The sequence below is a fragment of the Aquarana catesbeiana genome, linkage group LG03 (assembly GCF_042186555.1).
Source record: "Aquarana catesbeiana isolate 2022-GZ linkage group LG03, ASM4218655v1, whole genome shotgun sequence".
In the NCBI taxonomy this organism is placed as follows: Eukaryota; Metazoa; Chordata; class Amphibia; order Anura; family Ranidae; genus Aquarana; species Aquarana catesbeiana.
Window position 1 is genome coordinate 684,556,352 of NC_133326.1, and position 24,629 is coordinate 684,580,980.

The 24,629-nt window shown below is 44.2% G+C and overlaps 1 protein-coding gene across 1 annotated transcript in view; it reads left to right on the top strand.

The window, feature by feature from the left end:
• Window positions 1-24,629, top strand: part of SLC25A11 (solute carrier family 25 member 11) — a 38,086-nt gene that overhangs the window by 7,990 nt on the left and 5,467 nt on the right. The window contains exons 2-6 of the mRNA XM_073622984.1: window positions 6,439-6,591; window positions 7,474-7,680; window positions 11,657-11,747; window positions 19,023-19,113; window positions 21,507-21,606. Coding sequence (XP_073479085.1) covers window positions 6,439-6,591; window positions 7,474-7,680; window positions 11,657-11,747; window positions 19,023-19,113; window positions 21,507-21,606 — 642 coding nt within the window. The remainder of the gene's footprint in view (window positions 1-6,438; window positions 6,592-7,473; window positions 7,681-11,656; window positions 11,748-19,022; window positions 19,114-21,506; window positions 21,607-24,629) is intronic.

Genomic DNA, 24,629 nt, shown 5'->3' on the forward strand with positions numbered 1-24,629 from the left:
TGACTGTGGTGGCTGCATTAGTATTTCTTTTTTCAAGGTTTTTTTTTTTTTTCCTTTACCTGGTGAACATCTATGGTGACATTGTTCACTCATTGTTATAGAGCAGCAGCGTTGTCACCCTAGGACAGAAGGCGTGGTAGGTCTACAGTACGCCTTTCGATCTCCTCCTTTCCATAACAGAGAGGGAGGTTCTGTAGTTCCCAGAAGAAATTTAGGAAGGTTGATAAAATTGAGACTTTAGTTCAGGGCATGGAAAGTTACAAGGACGCTGGATTTCTGTCAGGGTTAACGGGTATTTTCTCTACTAATGCAGTCACCATATCTAAGAACCAATAAGATGAGTTATATTACGTTTTTTTATGGTTTAAATGCACTTTAATAAGTCATCTCACCTTTCCGTTCAGAATAAAGTGACGGTATCTGGTAAAGGTCGGCTCACCGATCCACTTTCCCTCGCTACCTCCCTGTTGCAGGGGGTCCACCATGGGTAAGCTCTGGTGATGGAAGTAACCTGGGTGAATTTCATCAATGCACACTGACATGTCAGGCCTGGCAACTGGCCACTCAGACCCAAGCACTGTAACATTGGGAAGATCATGTGCTTCTTCATATCTGGAAATCCCCACTTCCGGGGTTGGCAAAGAAGTGAAGGTTTCTGAGTGTAGATTCCTGATGGGAGGCCCTTTCATTTTTGGTCACCAAAACCGTTGTCCCTATTGGAGGATTTCCCCTCACCCTCTGTTCAGGTGACATCTGTAGAATTTCAGAATTCTCTAGAATTGCCTAGTTGTTGTCAACTTACTGCAAATAGATGATCTCATATGTGGCCCCTGAAAGCAGCAAAAGGCTTCTCATAATAATCAGTATATTTAATACAGAAGATTGTTAGACAGCAGACATATTACAGGAAATAGAGACTGCCGACACGTTAGGGGAGATGGCCAGAGACTTCCAACACGTTAGGGGAGATGGCCAGAGACTGCCGACACGATAGGGGAGATGGCCAGAGACTGCCGACACTTTAGGGGAGATGACCAGAGACTTCCAACACGTTAGGGGAGATGGCCAGAGACTGCCGACACGATAGGGGAGAAGGCCAGGGGCTTCCGACACGATAGGGGAGATGGCCAGGGGCTTCCGACACGATAGGGGAGATGGCCAGAGGCTGCCGACACGATAGGGGAGATGGCCAGAGGCTGCCGACACGATAGGGGAGATGGCCAGAGGCTGCCGACACGATAGGGGAGATGGCCAGGGGCTGCCGACACGATAGGGGAGATGGCCAGGGGCTGCCGACACGATAGGGGAGATGGCCAGGGGCTGCCGACACGATAGGGGAGATGGCCAGGGGCTGCCGACACGATAGGGGAGATGGCCAGGGGCTGCCGACACGATAGGGGAGATGGCCAGGGGCTGCCGACACGATAGGGGAGATGGCCAGGGGCTGCCGACACGATGGGGGAGATGGCCAGGGGCTGCCGACACGATAGGGGAGATGGCCAGGGGCTGCCGACACGATAGGGGAGATGGCCAGGGGCTGCCGACACGATAGGGGAGATGGCCAGGGGCTGCCGACACGATAGGGGAGATGGCCAGGGGCTGCCGACACGATAGGGGAGATGGCCAGGGGCTGCCGACACGATAGGGGAGATGGCCAGGGGCTGCCGACACGATAGGGGAGATGGCCAGGGGCTGCCGACACGATAGGGGAGATGGCCAGGGGCTGCCGACACGATAGGGGAGATGGCCAGGGGCTGCCGACACGATAGGGGAGATGGCCAGGGGCTGCCGACACGATAGGGGAGATGGCCAGGGGCTGCCGACACGATAGGGGAGATGGCCAGGGGCTGCCGACACGATAGGGGAGATGGCCAGGGGCTGCCGACACGATAGGGGAGATGGCCAGGGGCTGCCGACACGATAGGGGAGATGGCCAGGGGCTGCCGGCGACATCCCGGAGGTGGCCGCAGACTGGAAACCTGCTGCAGAAGACATTGTCTTGGAACATGTAATGTGAGATTGCTAGAGGTCACTGCCATTATAGCCCCTCTACAAATCAATGCTTTAATTCCCTCTACTGGTATCTGCCAACCTGTGGCCCTTCGGGCCACAGGTTGGGCTTCCAGGGTTCTGACCCTTAACTACTCTATTTAAAACAGACGAAAAATATAAAATACAAAAATTAACTGCTTTAGATGCACACTTCACTTAAGGAATTAAGAAGTCCAGCCATATCTGGCCAAAGGGTTCCAGAGTGCTGCCTGCTCAATATCTTGTTCTGAGAGCCAACCAAGGCCCATAACAGTGTCCCCCTTCACACTTGACCGTTGTCTTGCAGTAAATTGCACACCTTTTACTCCATGAATATACATTTTAAAGGAGAAATCCCATTAATTTCAAGGCGAGTTCACATCTGTGCAATGCAGATAAGTGAGTTTTTAAACACGCTGCATTTTGGTTGAGCCCTTTTGCACACTTCCCTTTTGAAATTAACGTGAAATGTGCAAAAACACATCTTTTTTTTTTTTTTGCATATTTTGCACGTTTGCCAAGTCAAAAATGAATGTTACTGGCTATGCATCGGTATTTAAGAGCCCAAAGCCTTAGCCCAGCAGCAGATTCGCCATGGTGCAACTGATCCCTTCCTTAATGGGAGGCCTTGCCTCATTGCCACTGCAGAAATGTTTTCTGCTAACGAGGGATCGATGACAGGGCAACCTCCCACTGATTCAGCCAGTAACACGATATTAGAAGACAAGTGGTCATTAAGCAAATTGTTGCAAGTTAATCATTTTGACGAGGTAATGGATTATAATTTTTAAGTGGCTTTTCAGGTTTGTGTACACAGGTCAAAGTATATCGCTTTCAAGATAAGAAATAATCATTGCCATGTTATTAGGTTTATACTTTAACCTGTACTTTCTCCTATATTGTTGTCACCCAAAGTATTCCTCCAAAGCTGACCATAGAGTTAAAGTGACCCTGTCATGGTGTCAACAAAGATTACACAGGTACTACCCTAAGAAGAAAGCAGTTTTGTACTTTGCTGTCCATTGGCCTGTTTGCAAAAACTGACCAGCAGAGCTCCTGGTGCCAATCCAACTCCTCCGGCTGGTCAGATAGCAGGTTCACCTGTTGTGGTTTATTTTTCTGACCCCTAGTCACTGCAGGACACAATGGTGTCTCAGTGATTGGCCGGAGGAACCACAGTGGTCTACAGAGAATGTGCTATTTCTCAAACCCAACATTGTGGAATTGGATTCGTGTTGGAAGCTCTGCTACTGAGAATTGGACTGCCCTAGGTCGTCTTGAATGCTGTTGCTGGACAGTCTGGGATTCCTAATTAATCAAAGCATTGTCTAGGTGTGAATTCCCATTCACCTATTGTTTCTGTCAGTTGGCTAATTTCACTAACTCTTTTGGGCTCTTATGATGAGATTAGCCTTGTTTCAGCTCTACCTCGTTATCTAAACCATTGTGTGATGTTTTGGGTAAATATGTGGTTTTATTGTTCATGTGGTGGCTGACCTACCTTTTTGAAGTGTCGAAAAACTTGAGACCTTGATGTAATTACCATGGGATGTGCCAAGTCAAATGTTGATTGCCCAAAAACTCTCAACGCGTTCTTGGACATCCAACATATGCCTTGCCACATTCTATGGCGATTGGATTAATGTGTCTGTGCTACCTGTGTGGATATAAATGTTGGGATGTGTTCCTATCGCTCATTGGAACTGTTGATTGGAGAAGTTGCAAAATATCTTCAACATTACCAAACAAGTCTAGTTGTATGTTTCCAGCTATGACTAGATATACGATGACCTGTATAAATGAGAGCCTTCACAAACTAATAAATGGGCTCCATCCCACCTCTCAGCCCGGCTTCTGTTCCATCTGCTCTGACACTTACTGTCCTCTTTTCTCCAACTTTTGAGATCAAGGACAAGTTGGGAAATCACCATGTACAGTGAAAAGTGCTTCCAATGGTTGGAACTGCTCATTATTGCCCCATATTGAAAGCACAGCACAGCCCCATTGTCCCAAGCAATGTTTGATTTGTTGTGATGGGCCTCTATACGGCCTCTTGCGTTCCTCTGCTCTGACAAAAGAGGCTGGTGACCTTAGCATGAATGTCGTAAAATATGTCGTCGATGTCAGCCAGATTTCACAGGCCATTGTCCAGAGCGCTCAACAAAGAGCCTCTCAGAGGAATATTGTACAGTACCGTAATGAAGACGTTGTTGTTTTGGCAGTAGAACAGAGAACTATTAATGATTTGCGGACCAGTTTGATGAACATTCCAGTAAAGGGCTGTTGGACTCTAATTGGCAAATGTAGCAAAGCCTCCTAAAATTCCTCCAAGACTCTAACCATACAGCCGTATGCCGAAAATTGGCCACATTTCGTCTTTTTCACCTACAAAAGAAAAAGGTTTATATGACCAATGAATCCCTTTTTGATCTGTTAAATGTATCAATGGATGCTTTTTGTTTTATCTGCTCAATAAGTGCAAAAAACCTGCTGACCAAAGCTTGACCTGATAGCTTCTTGTACTTGCTTTGCGTTTTTTAAGGTTCTTTGTGGTATAAGCAAGGCCACTTAGACCTCTGTAGTATGTTAATATGCTTTTATTAAACAAAAATGCTGTACATACAAACTATTACAAATATACGAAAACAGTAAAAGACTGGAGGATATACACACAAAATATGCCTACAACATGCATAAGCTATCTCCTTCCTAGCAAATAAGCATGTACAATGTATGTCTGTGATAGGCATACACTAAACAGTTACTTGACTTGAGTCTTTCTTTATGATGGAGTCATCTTCCAGGATCTCTTTCCAGACGGTTTCTTGCTTTTTTTGAAGTCCTCCAAACAACTGTTTCTTTATCTCTCTCTTATGAAACGGTTGTTCAATTTCTCCCCACTTCCTGTACATCATTTCCTATAGCGTCATTTTCTGTCCTGAGCTTCACAAACCAGTTCAACAAGTTTATTTGCATATGAATGGGAGAGTCCTAGCTTCCAAAAAAAAAGTACCTAAAATGTAACAATTCATTTATATCTCTGGTATAAAAAAAAAAAAAAAATCACTAAAATATCCATAGCAACACTGTAATTTCTGGACTGGTATTTGTTAGAATTATTTTCAGCTCTTTCTGAAAACCTCTTTTATGAGATGAGGTGGTGTTCTGTAGTCCCAACAATGCAGATCTGAGCTGCACTCCTTGCACCAGCCAATGCAGCAGGAGGGTGCTTGTTGTTACTGCAACAGATGGTACCAAGGAAAACCAAGGTAAAAGGAAAAGGAGTCATCAGCGCACTATTGAAATTCTCCTACATTTATTTGTGGAACGTCTGTTGACTTTCGGGACATAGAGTCCTTTCCTTGGGTGTCTCCTTGATGCAGGGACTCTACAAGGCTGTAAAACATCAACATGTGAGGTTCCACTTATATGGGAGAATTTAATTGGAGTTATGGTGACTTCCTGTCTTTACCTGACACACTTCCTGTCCCAGAGTGACCATGCTGCACTTCCATAGATACAGTACAGCGGGTGAACATTGTCACACTAGGATAGAAAGGGGTTAATGTGCAAAATCTGGTGAAACTCTGCATAGAAACCAATCGGCTTCCAGGTTTTTTTGTCAAAGCTTAATTGAAGTGTGAAGCTGATTGGCTACCATGAACATTTGCCCCAGATTTTGCACTCTCCAGTTTTAGTAAATCAACTCAAAAGTGTGCTACTGGCAGGATCACCAGGTTACAATAAATGGGGGGAAAAAAATGAATGCTTCCACCACCATCAAAGGACCGGTAAGCTGCAATATATTACAATTTGGGTTTAATTTTATTTTTAGATGCAGTGGGGAAAGATTGCAACTCATACAAAGTTTAAGGAAAGTCGTCCCCCGTTGGAAGATTTACTCTCACCTCCAATTCTAGTGACAACTATCTTTTCTCTATGCCATCCAAATGTAGGCAACAAAGTTTAACCTGAAATTTTACAGCTAGTGTAAAATGCATGGGTAATGGTATACAGTTAATGATTATTGGGAACCCTACTGAGTGCTGACCATTGCTGCTACTCAGGCTGTAGATCGGAGGGCATGGGTCATGCACCTGTTGTAGGTCACAGGATGTGGATCCCTTATCTGTTGTAGGTCAGAGGATATGGGTCATGCACCGAATGACACTTTGCACAGTCACAGGAGAACCGTCATAGAAAAAAGTCTGGATGCTTTAAATCTCAGGGGCTGTACTGGGCACTTACTGACTGGGTGCTAATTGCATTTTGCAGGAAAAAAATACATTTCTTTTTGTTCCATTCAAAGGTTCATTTAATTTGTTTTTATTCAGGAAATTAAGAAGAGCATTTTATAACTGTCAGCAAATATTAATGCTTATATGTTGCTGTTGTCTCTCTCTTAAGGATGGGGGCCACAGTTTTTGTACAGCCACTGGATTTGGTGAAAAATCGGATGCAGTTGAGCGGAGAAGGAGCCAAAACCAAGGAATACAAAACCAGTTTCCATGCTGTTGGCAGTATCCTGAAGAAGGAAGGCGTGAGAGGCATCTATACAGGGTGAGAATTAGTTGTCAGCATTCTTAATCTGTCACCCTGCAGGAGGAGGACAGACTCGTAGCCCCCTTCTGTCTGTATCACCCTGCAGGAGGAGGACAAACTCATAGCTCCCTTCTGTCTGTATCACCCTGCAGGAGGAGGACAGACTCATAGCTCCCTTCTGTCTGTATCACCCTGCAGGAGGAGGACAGACTCATAGCTCCCTTCTGTCTGTATCACCCTGCAGGAGGAGGACAGACTCATAGCGTCCTTCTGTCTGTATCACCCGGACAGACTCATAGCCCCTTTCTGTCTGTATCACCCTGCAGGAGGAGGACAGACTCATAGCGTCCTTCTGTCTGTATCACCCGGACAGACTCATAGCCCCCTTCTGTCTGTATCACCCTGCAGGAGGAGGACAGACTCATAGCTCCCTTCTGTCTGTATCACCCTGCAGGAGGAGGACAGACTCATAGCTCCCTTCTGTCTGTATCACCCGGACAGACTCCTAGCCCCCTTCTGCCTGTATCACCCTGCAGGAGGAGGACAGACTCCGCTTCCTTCTGTCTGTATCACCCTGCAGGAGGAGGACAGACTCCGCTTCCTTCTGTCTGTATCACCCTGCAGGAGGAGGACAGACTCATAGCTCCCTTCTGTCTGTATCACCCTGCAGGAGGAGGACAGACTCATAGCCCCCTTCTGTCTGTATCACCCTGCAGGAGGAGGACAGACTCATAGCTCCCTTCTGTCTGTATCACCCTGCAGGAGGAGGACAGACTCATAGCTCCCTTCTGTCTGTATCACCCTGCAGGAGGAGGACAGACTCATAGCTTTCTTGAGTTATTTTTGATCAAGGAAATGTGTACCCTCTTCTGTAATCCCTGCATGTTCTGTATTTCACAGGTTATCAGCTGGTCTTCTGCGCCAGGCCACCTATACCACTACACGTCTTGGTATTTACACCATCTTGTTCGAGAAGCTGACGAAGGCTGATGGCACACCCCCTAACTTCTTCATGAAAGCTGCTATCGGGATGACGGCAGGGGCTACCGGAGCCTTTGTAGGGACACCAGCAGAAGTGGCTCTTATTAGAATGACCGCAGATGGAAGGTAAGATATAGACAGAGCATGGTACATAATCGCTTATGGGATGACAAAAATGTTAGGATTTTGCAGAATGCCAAATGACATTTTCTGTTACCTTTGGGGCTGGTGTATAGAACCCGAAGCCAGAGAAATCCGGGGGAAAAGTACACCAGTCTCCCATAGCACTCATAGCACCAAAAATAGTTGACCCCCTAAGGTTATGCCTGGGAAGGTCAAATAACGCTTTTTAGCTCTGATCCATTATGCACACTCCACTGGCCAAAAATACCGTGTCCCATAGTGTTCATCAACAAGAAGAAACCAAATTTGATAACACCGTGCAGTATTTTTAATTAAAATTGCTCCAAATATTAAATACAACTATGCACTCATCTATGCCCCCACCCCATTATCCCCAAATTTAACACGCAGCACTTGCCAATTAACATTCATTAAAGAATTTAAAGCAAAATCAGTCATAACACTATAGGATTTTATATTATCCAATAGCAGCCCAATGGCCAATATATAAGTTGCGTACTACACGACCGAAGCCATACCTCCCAGATGATGTCCAAGAAGTGACGGAACGCTTAGGGGCAAGCCAGTTGAAACGCACACTGGCTCCTGATCAGACCAGAGCAGCGTCGCTTCTAGGAACAAGTCGACAAGTCGTCCGGATGCTGGGGGGGCACCATACCCTGTGAGTGCATATTTGTATTAACTATTTGGAGCAATTTTAAGGGAAGGGAAAGGCTGGAGGTCAGATACAATCAATGTAGATTGCGGAGCAACAACACTTAATTGCAATTTTCTCCCATCGTCTTCCAGGACCACTTACTTGAGAGATGATTAGCTCCACCATCTGCAGGAAACACAAATCAAAGTGTTTAAAAGGGCCCTCCCCTTCCTTGTACCTCAGCTGTGTTGTTTTACTGCATAGCCAAAACTTTTTTCTTTTTGTTTTTTTTTATATAGAAAAAAAAAAAAAAAAAAGAGGAGCATTACAACCACTGTTTTTGCTGTTTGTATGTTGTTGGGGACATTTCCCTTCACTTCCTGTCCCAGAGTTTCCACAGGAAGTAAGAAGAAATATCTACATAGTGAGGGGAATTCCCCTCTTAGTTGCACTTTAGAGGCACCTCGGTGTGAGCAGTCACAGATCCGACTCTGCAGGTAATAGTAATCTCCTAATTTCCCTAAAGGATTTTCTGACATTACGGATTTAGCTGGAGAGCAAGACAGACGTGTTAATCTTTAAAAGACATAATAATATTAGACGGTAACCTCACTACTGAAGATAAGAGCGAGCCAAAGCCTGCATATTACAGGGCTAAATAGTAGAACTAAAGAGTTTATGTATAACTAAATGTTGAATAACTGACTGATTACATGGCTGCAGAAGAAGATTCTGCCCCCCCTTCCTGACCAGGCCATTTTTTTTGACACGACACTGCGTTACTTTACTGACAATTGCACGGTCATGCGCTGCTGTACCCAAATAAAATCAATGTTTTTTTCTTTCCCCACAAATAGCTTTCTTTTGGTGGCATTTGATCACCTCCTGTGGGTTTTTATTTTTTGCACTATAAACAAAAAAAAGACCGACAATTTTGAAAGAAAAACTTTAATTTAATTTCTGTTATAAAACATTCCCAATAAAAAATTGAAAAAAAATCTAATTTCTTCATCAGTTTAAGCCAATATGTATTCTACATGTTTTTGGTAAAAAAAATCCCAGCGTATATAGATTGGTTTGCGCAAAGGTTATCGCGTCTACAAACTATATGATTTTTTTTTTGTTTACTAGTAATGGCGGCGATCAACGACTTGTAGCGGGACTGCGATATTTCGACGAACAGATCGGACACAAACTGACACTTTTTGGGGACCAGTGACAGTAATGCATTGATCAGTGCTAAAAACAAGCACTGTTGCTGTACTAATGACGCTGGCAGGGAAGTGGTTAACATCAGGGCCGATCAAAGTTAAATGTGTTCCTAGCTAGTGCTTGGTTACTGTGTGGGAGGTCCTTTTTTACTAGGGGAAGGCATGATCCGTGTTCCTGCTTTGCAGAGACATAGGATTCATGCCTTCCCTCCTCGCAGAACGTCAGTCTGTCTTGTTTACCTAGAAAGATCGCCGTTCTGTCTGTGTAACGAACAATCGGGTGCTTGCGGACATGAAGTCCACAGTACCCGCCACTGGGCTCCTGCTGTGTGTTTAGAGCAGAGGCGGTCGCTTGTGGCGCACATGCGCACCCCAGACCCAGAAGTGTCAGATCACGTACTAGGTACGTGATCTGGCACAGAGTGGCTGCCTTGCCTCAGTAAATGTATGGTGGATGGTCCGCAATAATTAATGTGGCCGGTGTCCTCTACCTTCCCTCTATTCCAGCACTGCAGCCTCTCAGGAAGGAGGAGGGGGGGCCGAAATTCCGAGGGACAGGGCAATCTCCTAAAAGTGGGGAAGGGTACCTGTCAAAAATGGGTACCCCCTGCAAAAGGTGCCAAATGTGGCACCAGAGGGGGGGGGGGGGGGGGGGGGAAGCAGAGCTTCCACTTTTGGTTGAAACTCCGCTTTAAACATTATCATGTGTGGCCAATGGAACGCTTACGGAGGATATTGGGATAATTGAAGCAATCAAATTAACCCATATGCTGTTCTCCATTAACCTTTTGATGTGAAAAACACCCCCTTGGTCCCATTCAAATAGAAATAATATAAAGTATAGAATATTATTGTCAAAGAAGCATGTAATGAAAAAAATAAACACAAAAATATAAAACTATGAATGAAAAAGTGTTCATATTGTATCGGATATGCCAAGGGAAAAAATATATGCATTCAGATAGTTATCGGAGAATAATCAATATAAATGTCCTTTAATGCAAGGTCACACACATAAAGATGTGTGAACACAAGAAAAAAACATGATTAAACCTCAGAATCTACAAAAAAAAGAGAGTGGGGGGAAAAACTCCCTTCCCTGGTGAGTTATACAGTCTACAGTCTTACCAGGGCTTTTTTTTCTCAGAGAAAAGGTGCAGGAACTCAACCATGCCCACCACACACACATACCGGCCAAATGGCATCAAATAGTAGCTCTTCCCTCTGCATACAACCCCCTCCCTCCACTGCCCTCATCTTCTCCCCCCTCCTTAAAAGCTCCACCATCTGTCATATGTCTTACCTTTGTTGCAATATTAAGCTGAAGCACCTATCCGGCTGTACTACCTCCCAGCATACTATACTATACTACAGTCACTTGCAAGGGAGATCATGCAGTAAGAGCATCAACAACTGGTCACCAGGGAAACAATGGAGACCACAGAGGGTGCAGCCTACCACGCACCCTCTCCTGCCCATGACTGCGCTGAACCCTGGTCACCTGTTCTGTATCTCCCTTGTCCCTGTCCGGCACTCAGTGGGATCTGACCTGTGGGAGCTACTGGGAGATAAGCTATCACTTGTAAACGCAGAAGCTGGGCTTCAATTTTACCAAGTGATAGTGGTGAGCAGAAGACCTAGACCAGAGGTGGTGGAACTGAGTTCCCCCTAGTTCCTGCTAAAAAAAAAAAAGCCCCGAGTCTTACCATCCACGCAGTCCGGTGCAGCAGTCCTGGGGTTCCTGCTGTTCCTGCTGTTCTTCCTCTTCTTTTCCTTCTTTCCCTAGAGATGCCAGAAAGGATCTGAGCAGTTCTGACTGGTCAGCACCAGCACTTGGCCGACAAATCAGAACTGCTCCAATCCATCCCAGTTGTGTATCTGAGACAGGATGTGAGTGGAAGTGCCCCATGCAGAACACAGCAAAACATTTTTTTTTTTTTAGGGCTTTTAAAGCTAAAGTTTCATCTTTTTATGCCCTAATTTGTTATTATTTTCCCCCTCCCTTCAACATGCTAATAAGTTAATGAATAAAATCTTCCCATTTCCATTACATGTCATCTTTTCTTTTTTACCCCAAAAAATGTCTACTTGAACCCTTGTTCTTGTGCAGGTTACCTCCTGACCAGAGGAGAGGCTACAGCAATGTGTTTAATGCTCTAGTAAGGATGAGTAGAGAAGAGGGGATCACCACACTGTGGAGGGTGAGTGCTGGGTGACATGCCCACCTTCATTTGTCAGATGCCTGTGATATTATTGTATAGATTTGTGTAACGATTTGGGTTTAGCAGTGTCTACCGTGTGTGCATATAAAAGTCACAGTGTAACTGTGTGTGTATATAATAGATATATCTATCTATCTCTATCTCTATATCCGGCCACTTTATTAGGTACACCTGTTCAATTGCTTGGTAATACAAATTTAAAATTAGCCAATCACATTGCGGCAACTCAATGTATTTAGAACCCTAGATGTGGCAAAGACGACTTGCTGAAGTTCAAACCTTGCATCAGAATAGGTAAGAAAGAGGATTTAAGTGACTTTGAACATGGTATGGTTCTGGGTGCCAGACAGGCTGGTCTGAGTATTTAAAAAAACTGCTGATCATCTGGGATTTTCACACACAACCATCTCTCGAGTTTACAGAGAATGGTGTGAAAAAGAGAAAATATCCAGCAAGCGGCGGATAAGCTATGCCCCCCCCCCCTCAAATATTTTACTCTCAGCACTTGCTGATTAACATTCATTAAAGAATTTAAAGCAAAATCAGTCATAACACTATATAGGATTTTATTATCCAATGGCCAATACATAAGTTGCGTACCACACGGCCGAAGCTATACCTCCCAGATGATGTCCAAGAAGTAACGAAACGCTTAGGGGCGGGGACTCCTGGTTATTCAGTTTCCGCCAGTTGAAACGCACGCTTGCTCCTGATCAGACCAGAGCAGCGTCACTTCTAGGAACAAGTCGGCAAGTCATCCGGATGCTGGTTGTTGATGCCAGACGGGGCTGGTCTGAGTATTTTAAAAACTGCTGATCTACTGGGATTTTCACACACAACCACCTCTCGGGTTTACAGAGAATGGGCCGAAAAAGAGAAAATATCCAGTGAGCGGCAGTTGTGTGGAGAAATGCCTTGAGGTCAGAGGAAAATGGGCAGACTGGTTCCAGATGATAGAAAGGCAACAGGAACTTGAATAACCAATCGTTGCATCCAAGGTGTGCAGAATACCATCTCTGAATGCACAACATCGAACCTTGAAACAAATGGGCTACAGCAGCAGAAGACCACAACAGTTGCCACGGTTGAGTCTCAATTTCAGCTGCAACATTCAGATGGTAGGGGTCGGAATTTGGCGTAAACAACAAAAAACCATGGATCCATCATCCTGCCTTGTATCAACAGTTCAGGCTGGTGGTGGTGTTATGGTGTGGGGGATATTTTCTTGGCACACTTTGGGCCCCTTAGTACCAATTGAGCATCATTTAACCACTTAAGAGCCGAGCCTCTTTCTGAGATTTGGTGTTTAACCCTTTCATGACTAAGCCTATTTTTGAAATTTGGTGTTTACAAGTTAAAATCCGTATTTTTTGCTAGAAAATTACTTAGAACCCCCAAACATTATATATATTTTTTTAGAAGAGAGTCTAAAGAATAAAATGGCGATTGTTGCAATATTTTTTATCACACGGTATTTGTGCAGCGGTGTTTTAAACGCAAATTTTTGGAAAAGTGACACTTTCATGAATTTTAAAAAATCCAAACAGTAAAGTTACCCCAATTTTTTTGTATAATGTGAAAGATGATGTTACGCCGAGTAAATAGATACCAAACATGTCACCCTTTATAATTGCACGCACTTGTGGAATGGCGACAAACTACGGTACCTATGAATTTCCATAGGCGACGCTTTAAAATTTTTTTACGGTTACCAGGTTTGAGCTACAGAGGAGGTCTAGGGCTAGAATTATTGCTCTCGCTCTGACGATCGCGGCGATACCTCACATGTGTGGTTTGAACACCGTTTACATATGTGGGCGCGACTTCCGTATGCGTTTTCTTCGCTGCGCGAGCTCGCGGGGACGGGGGCGCTTTAAAAAATTTTTTTTTTTTTTTTTTTATTTATTTTATTTATTTTTGTACTTTTATAAATTGTGTTTAAAAATTTTTTTTTTTTTTTTTACTTTTATTGCTGTCACAAGCAATGTAAACATCCCTTGTGACAGTAATATGTGGTGACAGGTACTCTTTATGGAGGGATCGGGGGTCTAAAAGACCCCCCATCCCTCCTTTACACTTCAAAGTATTCAGATCGCCGAAAACGGCGATTCTGAATACTGTGTACTTTTTTAAATTCGGCGCCATTGGCAGCCGAGTAAACGGGAAGTGACGTCATGACGTCGCTTCCGCGTTTACAATTAGAAGGCTGGAACGAAGCCGCTCACAGCTTCGTTCCAGTCCGCCCCCATCCGCCGGAGATTCCCGAATGGACACCGGGCCTCCCGATCGCACGGGAGGCCCGGTAACAGCGGCGGGAGGGGGGGGGATGTCCCCTCCCGCTCCTCCGGTATAACAGCCGAGCGGCTTTTAGCCGCATCGGTTGTTATATTCGGGTAGCCGATCGCCCGCTGAAAACAACGGTACCGGGATGATGCCTGCAGCTGCGGGCATCATCCCGGTATAACCCCCGGAAAGCCGAGGACGCATATGTGCGTTCGGTCGGCGGGAAGGGGTTAAAAGTTAAAAACAGTTTTTTTTCGCTAGAAAATTAGAACCCCCCAACCATTTTATATATATATATATGTGTGTATGTGTGTTTTTTTTCTAGAGAATAACTTGGCGGTTGCTGCAATACTTTCTGTCGCACCGTATTTGCGCAGCAGTCTTACAAGCGCACTTTTTTATAAAAAAAAAAAAAAAATACACGTTCTTTAATTAAAAAATAAGACAACCGTAAAGTTAGCTCAATTTTTTCTTATATTGTGAAAGATAATGTTACGCCGAATAAATTGATACCCAACATGTCACGCTTCAAAATTGCGCCCGCTCGTGGAATGGCGACAAACTTTTACCCTTAAAAATCTCCATAGGCGAGGTTTAAAAAAATTCTATGGGTTGCATGTTTTGAGTTAGAGGAGGTCTAGGGCTAGAATTATTGCTCTCACTCGTAATGATCGTGGCGATACCTCACGTGTGGTTTGAACACCGTTTTCATATGCAGGCGCTACTCACGTATGCGTTCACTTCTGCACACAAGCTCGGCGGGACGGGGCACGTTTAAAAATTTTTTTTTTTTTTTTCTTATTTATTTTGTCTTTTTATTTTTACACTGTTACTTTAAAAAAAAAAAAATTGTGTCACTTTTATTCCTATTACAAGGAATCTAAAGAATCCTTGTAATAGAAAAAAAGCATGACAGGACCTCTTAAATATGAGATCTGGGGTCAAAAAGACCTCACTCTCATATTTACACTAAAATGCAATAAAGAAAATAAAATAATTAAATGTCATTTGGGGAAAAAAAAGAGCTATGGGCGGAAATGATGTTTTGACGTTGCTTCCGCCCTGCAATGATATGGGTCGTCTCCATACCAAGCCAGAGATCAGACTCGATCGCCTCCGCCGCTACCGACGGCTCCGGTAAGCAGCGGAGGGCACCCAGAGCGCGGCTGGACCAGGGGGCCCTCTCCCGCTGCCAATTAAAAGTGATCTTGCGGCGAATCCGGCCACAGAGACCACTTTTTTTATCTGAAAGCGGACCGCTAGCTGCTGCCATAACAACGATGTTCCTCTTCAAATTAGTGACGTAAAATGACAGCGGGCGGTCTGTAAGTGGGTAAACAACCTCCACAACCTCCACAGCCTACCTGAGTATTGTTGCTGACCATGTCCATTGCTTTATGACTGCAGTGTACCCATCTTCTGATGGCTCCTTCCAGCAGGATAATGCACCATATCACAAAGCTCCAATCATCTCACCACTGGACAATGAGGTCACTGTACTCCAATGGCCTCCACACTCACCTCATCTCAATCCAATAGAGCATCTTTTGGGATGTGATGGAATGGGAGATTGGCATCATGGATGTGCAGCCGACAAATCTGCAGCAACTGTGTGATGCTATCATGTCACTATGGAGCAAAATCTCTGAGGAATGTTTCCAACACTTTGTTGTATCTATGCCACGAAGAATGAAGACAGTTCTGAAGGCAAAAGGGGGTCCAACCCGCTACTACCAAGGTGTACCTAATAAAGTGGCCTGTGAGTGTGTGAGTGTATATATAGATACAGTGAGGAAAATAATGATTTGATCCCCTGCAGATTTTGTAAGTTTTGCCCACTTACAAAGAAATTAAGGATCTATCATTTTTATCATCATAACCACTTGAAGACCAGGCCTATTTCTGACATTTGTTGTTTACAGGTTAACATCAGAGTTTTTTGCTAGGAAATTACTTAGAACCCCCAAACATTTTTTATATATTATATTTTTTTTTTTTTTTTTTTTTTTTTTTTTTAGGAAAGAAATGGCGGCTGTTGCAATATTTTATGTCACACGGTATTTGCACAGCGGTCTTTCAGGTGCAATTTTTGGGGAAAAAATACACTTTACTCAATTTAAAAAATACTGAACAGTAAAGTTAGGCCAATTTTTTTTTTTTTTTTTTTTGTATATTGTGAAAGATAATATTATGCTGACTAAATAGTTACCTAACAAGTCATGCTTTAAAATTGCGCACACTGGTGGAATGGTGAAAAACTACAGTACTTTAAAATCTCCCTAGGCGACGCTTTCAATTTTTTCTTTTTAACGGTTACCAGTTTTGAGTTGTTGGAGGTGTCTTGCTAGAATTATTGCTCTCGCTCTGACATTTACGGCGATACCTCACATGTTTGATTTGAACACTGTTTGCACTTCTGGACCTGACTTGCATATGCTTTTTCTTTGGTGCGCAGGGACGGGGGCGCTTTAAAAAAAAGTTTTGTGTTTTTTTTTTTTTGTTTTTTTTTGGGGTTTTTTTTACACTGTCCGATTTGGGGAAAAAAATGTGATTACTTTTATTGCTGTCACAAGGAATGTAAACGGTAATAGGCAGTGACAGGTACTCTTTATGGAGAGATCTGGGGTCAAAGTTGGCCTGTACCTTTAGCAGAGAAACAGCCCCAAAGCATCATGTTTGCACCTCCATGCTTGACTGTAGGGATGGTGATCTTAGTGTCATAGTCAGCATTTTTCCTTCTCCAAACATGGCGAGTTTAATCCCAAAAAGCTCAATTTTGGTCTCCTCTGACCACAGCACTTTCTTTCAGTCATTCTCTGAATCATTTAGATGTTCATTGGCATGACTATACATGTACCTTCTTGAGGAGGGGGACTCGCCATCCCTACAGTCAAGATTGGAGTTGCAAACATGATGCTTTTGGGTTGTTTCTCTGCTAAAGGTACAGGCCGACTTGGCAGCATTGAGGGGCCAATGGACGGGGCCATGTATTGTAAAATCTTGGATGAGAACCTTCTTCCCTCAGCCAGAACACTGAAGATGGGTCATAGATGGGTCTTCCAGCATGACAATGACCCAAAACAATACTGCCAGGGCAACAAAGGAGTGGCTCAAGAAGAAGCACATTAAGGTCATGGAGTAGCCTAGTCAGTCTCCAGACCTTAATCCCATAGGAGATTTATGGAGGGAGCAAGAGCTGTTAAGAATCGAAATCGTAATCTTTTTCTCTTCCCGATCTTCAAAACAGCATGTTACAATTCTTTCTAACAAGTGCAGAGAGTTCTCACAGCTGGGGAAAAAAAATAAATAAATCCGAGCACCCCGCCAAGTTTAAATCGCAACGCACGAATAAGTAGAAACAAAGTATCTTTTCGTTTTTTTTATCAAAGGAAAGAACTCCAGCGTGTAAATGAAGGAAAGTTTAACCATTTAAAGTGGTTGTAAACCCTTTACAACCACTTTAAACTACAGGCAAGCCTATAATAAGGCTTACCTGTAGCTACCCTGGATATCTCCTAAACCTGCACTGTTTAGGAGATATCCCTGTATTTTTACGTGCCAACGCCATCGGCACATGCGCACTTAAGCAAACTGAAGCAACGGCACGTTCGCTTCAGTTGTACTGTGATGTTCCTGGCGGCTCCCGTGAGCATGCGCGGGAGTGACGTCATCGCCGCTCTGGCCAATCACAGCGCCGGAGCTGCTATTCCCAGATGTAAGTCCCCGGGGAGATGTCGGCCGCCGGAGCGGTGAACGAGGACTGCTGCGAGGGCTTCCATCTCAGGTTAGTAATTCATAATGAGCTAGTATGCTATGCATACTAGCTCATTATGCCTTTTATCTTGCAGGTTTTTTTTTTTTTTTAAATTTTCAATAGAGTTTACAACCACTTTAAAGACCAAACCTTTTCCGACATTTGTTGATTACAAGTAAAAATCATTATTTTCCGCTAGAAAATTACTTGGAACACCCAAACATGATATATATAGATAGATATATATATAGAGATATATATATATATATATATATAATATATTTTTTTTAGCAGAGACCCTATGGAATAAAATGGTGGTTGTTGCAATATTTTATATCACACAGTATTTGCGCAGCGGTCTTTCAAATGCATTTTTTTTTTTTTTAAAATACACTTTAATGAAAAAAAAAAAAGAACTAAATAGTAAAGTTAGCCCAATTTTTTTGTATAATGTGAAAGATGTTACACCGCGAGAATCGTGAACTTTATTCTAAGCAAAAAAATCGTGATTCTCATTTTAGCCAGAATCGTGCAGCTCTAGAGGGAGCTAAAAATTTGAGTTGCCAAGCGACAGCCAAGAAACCTTAAAGCAGTGGTTCTCAACTCCTGTCCTCAGGACCCACTAACAGGCCATTGGGGGAGATGGAGACTAGAATACTGCAATCACTGAGCAGCAAATGAGATCACCTGTGATGTATTTCAGTTATCTTGCAAACCTGGCCTGTTAGTGGGCCCTGAGGACAGGAATTGAAAACCACTGCTTTAATGATTTAGAGAAGATCTGTAAAGAAGAGTGGACCAAAATCCCTCCTGAGATGTGTGCAAACCTGGTCACCAACTACAAGAAACGTCTGACCTCTGTGATTGCCAACAAGGGTTTCTCCACTAAGTACTAAGTCATGTTTTGCTTGGGCATCAATTACTTATTTTACTCAATTTATAACATTTGTATTGTGTGTTTTTTCTGGTTGATATTCTGTCTCCATCATTTAAAATCCACCTATGATAACAATTATAGACCCTTCATTTCTTTGTAAGTGGGCGAACTTACAAAATCTGCAGGGGATCAAATCATCATTTTCCCCACTGTATAGTGTGTATGTGTGTGTATGTGTATATATATATATATATATATATATATATATATATATATATATATATATATATATATATATATATATTATATTATCCAGATATTAATTGTATTCTTCTTCCAGGGCTGTGTACCCACCATGGCTCGCGCTATTGTTGTAAATGCTGCACAGTTGGCATCCTACTCCCAATCCAAGCAGTTCCTACTTGATTCTGGTAAGACTTACTGAGTAAATCCACTATAATTTTTTTTTACATTTAAACCATCTATATTACACTCATATAGTTAGTAAGGTTGACTAAAGACACCAGTCCATCCAGTTCAACCTGAGTTGAGGTGAGTGTGGGTGTGTGTCTGCAATTGTCCCTAACCCTGTACATCGCACACACTCGCATCAGTCCCTACCTTCAATCCAAGGTCCCCATTTATATACTAGGGCCAATCTTTAACAGAAGCCAATTAACCTACCAATATGTCTTTGGAGTGCGGGAGGAAATCGAAGTACCCGGAGGAAACCCACTCAGGCACAGGGAGAACATGCAAACTCCAGGCAGGTAGTGATTGGGATTCGAACCAGCGACCCTTTTTACTGCCAGGCGAGAGTGCTACCCACTACACCACTGTGCCGCCCCAATATATATATGGCCCTCTAGCGCGGTGCTCTCCAAACTGTGGCCCAGCGGGCCGGATGTGGCCCCTTGCATGTTTTTATCTGGCCCTTGGGGCACTTTTCCTTCCACTGATAATACACTCTTCCTCCCACTAACCCCAACATTTGGACACTTTTCCACTGACCCCAACATTAGGGCAGAATTCCTGCTACTGATATCAACGATGGGGCACTGTTTCTCCCATTGACACCCACGATGGGACACTATTCCTCCCATTGACACCAGTGATGCGGCACTATACCTCCCCACTGACCTCAACGATAGGGCACTATTCCTCCCATTGACACCAATGATGGGATATTATTCCTCCCACTGACACCTATAATGGGGCACTATTCCTCCCACTGACACCAATGATGGGGCACTATTCCTCCCGCTGACACCAATGATGGGGCACTATTCCTCCCACTGACACCAATGATGGGGCACTATTCCTCCCACTGACACCAATGATGGGGCACTATTCCTCCCACTGACACCAATGATGGGGCACTATTCCTCCCACTGACACCAATGATGGGGCACTATTCCTCCCACTGACACCAGTGATGGGGCACTATTCCTCCCACTGACACCAGTGATGGGGCACTATTCCTCCCACTGGAAATGTGGATATTACTGCGCTAACCCCAAATACCCTAAAAACAAGCGGCTACATAAAAATGTGACAAACATAAAAGAATCAAGGTGATAAGTGATGTAGCGCTAACCAGTAGACACAAATATGATAATATAATTGAAATAATAAAAAACAGTAATGATTAATCATATAAGTAATCAAATAAATCAAGTGACATGTGAAAAAGAACTCCCACTGACACCAATAATGGGGCACTTTTCCTCCCACTGACGCCAGCGATGGGGCATTATTTCTCCCCCTAAAACCAAAGATACAATGGCCACAGTCCGGCCCCCTTTAAAGTCTGGAGTATACAAAACTGGCCCTTTGCTTAGAACGTTTGAAGACCCCAGGATTGTGGGGAGAACAAAGACCCCTAGGAGAAGCAGTGGTCCCACTCATAATGGCCATGGCTGGTGTTCAGTCCCAGGTGCTCAAGCACCGAGATGTCACCAATAGAATGCCTGAAAGATATAAGAAACCACAGGCTACCACTTACCAGACATTGAAATATAATTTTTTGGTTGCACTAATTTATGAAAGAAAAGAAAAAAAAAGTAATATATCATCACTTCCACCACAAATCCAAAAGAAGGGGAGCATATTCCTCGGTTATAGATATGTGAGGGCATATAAATCATTCCTTTAAAGGGGTTGTAAAGGTTCAGGTTTTAAAAAAAAAAAAAACAAACAAAAAAAACAAACATGTTATACTTACCTCCGCTGTGCAGTTGGTTTTGCACAGAGTGACCCCGATCCTCCTCTTCTGGGGTCCCTCCGCTCCTAGCTCCTCCTCTTCTCGAGTGCCCTGTCGGAGAAGTGCTCTTCCTCGGGGCACTCATGTTGACACAGACAGCAGGACTCGGCTCCGCTCCTGCATCATTGGATTTGATTGACAGCAGTGGGAGCCAATGGCTGCGCTGCTATCAATCTATCCAATCAGGACACGAGACACCGGCAGAAGCTTGTGTGCTTGCTCCCGTTGTGGGAATTACTGGGCTCAGGTAAGTATAAGGGGGGCTCGGGGGGGCTGCTGCAGTAAAGAAGGTTTTTCACCTTAATGCATAAAATGCATTAAGGTGAAAAATGCAGAGGGTTTACAAAGCCTCTGTCTTTCTGTGCATCAAAGTCTCCTGCTTAGAAGAGCAGATACCTCGGCTTCAGTGGAATCGGCGTTGTGACATTGGCGTTAAAGAAACGCCAATCAGGAGCTGCTGAGCTCTGTGAAATATATTTGTAGTAAGGACTGGGTGCCCACAGTACATTTCATGATAATATCACAGCTCAGCAAGAATAATCTGTGTTTTATTTCTTACAGGATATTTCCGGGATGATATCCTCTGTCACTTCTGTTCCAGTATGATCAGCGGGTTGGTCACCACGGCTGCCTCTATGCCAGTTGACATTGCAAAAACCAGGTAGAGGACCAAATGACGTTCTGTTACGGCCTTTGTTTCAGTGCATGTTGATGTTTTAAAAACTGTTTCTGTAAAGATCTAGTATGTAATCCTGGTCAGCCACAATTTCACATTACATACACCAGTTCTGTGTTATGACTGGTACTCCTTAAATTCACCGCAAGTCTCTCAGACTGGAGACAATACAATTTTTATAGGCAGGGCTTTTTTTCAGCGGGAACGTGGGGGAACGCAGTTCCGGCACCTCCAGCACCAAATGTATGTAATAGCAATGGATGTGCTGGAGGGTCTATTGATGCTGTCTGCTGGGGGATTTATGGTCACTGGTGGGATCTGTATTTGTGTGAGGGTCTATTATTGCTTGTGGGGGATCTGTTGTTGCTAGGGGGGGTGTCTTATGGTGCTTGTAGGGATCTACTGTTGAGGGAGAGGTCTATTGTTGCTGGCTGCTGGAGGGTCTATTAATGCTGACCGCTGGGAGATCTGTTAATGCTGCTGGGGGGGGGGGGGGGGGGTCTAATGTTGCTAGGGTGGATCTTTTGTTGCTGAGGGTGGTATTTTGTTGTGGATGGTTCATTGTTTCTGTGTGGGGGGTCTATTGTTGTGTGGAGAACTATTGTTGCTGGGATGGGGTCTGTTGCTGGGCTGGACTATTGTTACTGGGGTGGGGACCATTGTTGCTGGGGGAGTCTATTTTTGTGTGAGAGATCTATTGTTGCTGGGGTGGGGTCTATTTGCTGGGAGGGGAATCTGTTGTTGCTTGGGAGGATCTATTATTACCGGGGTGGGGTCTATTGTTGCTGACTCCAGTGCATCTATTTTAACTGCTTTTCTTGTTATTAGACTAGAACAAATTCCATACAAGTTATTTAGCAAATGATACTTGGGGCAGTACTGGGAGGTGGGTAGGGGGTGGAATCAAGGGACAGTGCTTGGAGGTGGGTAGGAGGCGGAGACAAGGGGGGGACTCAGAAGGGGGAGTTCCTGCACCTATTCTCTGAGAAAAAAAGCCCTGTATATAGGTAACTAATAACCATTGGACACAGGCAAACAGATAAAACTTAAGCCAATCCTCAGGCCTCCACCACGTAAGGTGTAAATGCTGAGAGACTGGACTCTCATGTCATCTGTTGGGTGGAGTGTCGCCCCCTGTGCTCTCTTTCATGCCATCCAGCATTCAGGAAGCATCTCCCTGCTGCTGCTCCTGCATTGCAAATAGTCATGTGGAACTTCAATCTTCAGTCTGTTCTTGCTGCCTGCCTACAGTGACCATGGTCACCTCCGACCACCCCACCCTCAGCTGCTACCAACTGTCTAGGTTTTGTGAGCACTTGAGGCTTCACCTCTTGTCTTGAGCCTAATGTTACCTAAATACAACACGGTCATAACCTGTATAATTCCAGACACGGTGTGGACAGTCCTGCAGCAACAGGTGTCCCCAGCTCACACACTGTTAATGGATCCGGTGCTGCTTGCGGGGCGTTGCAGCATGTCATCATGTTACTCTCCAATCCTTAGGGTCTTCCCTAGCTTCTCTAAAATTTTCATTACAGTCATGCAAGATTCTATGCTCCAAATCACCCAGCTATTTGCTGACTCTAACCGTAGGGGCCACAAGTGCACTCTTGCGCCTTCCCCTGCAGATCTCTTATCAGATCTGCCTATTTCCTTTGAGCCATTGGTGGCTAAGACTGAGTTTGAGTCACTGAGCTCCTATCAGGCAAGGCTGCCTCTGAGGTTTTACAATCTTTATCAGTTGCTCCCAAATGAAAAGAGACCATTTTGTCTGTTATTGATGCAGTGTGCACCACTCTGAAATGAGAGCATTAGCGCTGGTAAAGGATATAGGCTATCTCTAGTCTTGGGTATTTTGGAGCCCTCAAGACCTCAAAGACTTTCGTGGTGCACCTGCTGTTCCAAGTCTTCCTCTATGGAGATTGGAGACACCCTGATAAGATGTTTGCTTATCCCAAGCACTTATTAGCCTTAGCATCAGTTTGAAAAAAAAAAAAAAATTGCTCTACCCTCACTGTGGATCCAGCATTGTCCCTAACTAACAAGACGGCCACCTTGGCACGGGGATCTGCACCTGTCTTTACAGACCCAACTGATAAGAAGTTGGAAGCCCTCTCTAGAGCTCTGTTCTCGCTGGTTGGTCCTGCTCCTCATCACACCTTAGCCGTGACCTTGCTTTTGCAAAACCGTGGCTGATTGAGCCCATTAGAAGGGATCTTTTTACTAATATGGTTGCTTCCCCAATTATAGAATGTTAGGCGCAAATAATTTAGCCTTTAAAGGGGTTTTAGAGGCTGAAGGTTTTTTTTTTTACCTTCATGCATTCTATGCCTACGTTGCTAAAAGCTAGGAATTCTACTTCTCTCAAGTACAGTCATTGTACGTGGAAGGCATTCTTCACTTGGTGTGAGGCTTCCACCCTGGAAGTTTCTCCATAGGACAAATCCCGAATGCTGCTTTCCCACTCTTTGATCGAGATCCTTTGTAGAGAGGGTCGCCTTCTTGTTCCCTCCCATCCTTTCTGCTATAACTTGTCAGGATCTGAATCTGGTTCTCTCTGTACTTCAGAAACTGCCATTTAAACCCACTAGAGACATTTTTCTTTCTGTGCTCACTCAAAAAGTGGTGTTTCTTGCAGCCATCTCTGGGAGGACAGGGTCTAAAAAATTGGCCAATCCTCTTTCTAGTTTTCCATGGGAACCAGATGGTGCTGAGGCCAAGGACTTCATTATTGCCTAAGCTAGTTCTGCCTTTCACCTCAAATCAAGACAGTGTTGTTTCGTTCTTATGTTAGGCTCCAGTTTACCAAAAGGAAGTTTCCCTCCATTGACCAGAAGTAGTTCAGGCTGTGAGAGTGTCTCTCAGCCATGGCTTCATTGAGTTTTCCTGTAAAGGTTCATCAGCTTTTTGTTCCACCATCTCTGGGTGCTTTAGGCAGACCTTAAGGCCCCATTCACACCTCAGTGTTTTGTACAGTAGCTTGAAGCTCCAAAACGCTGGAGGAGAAA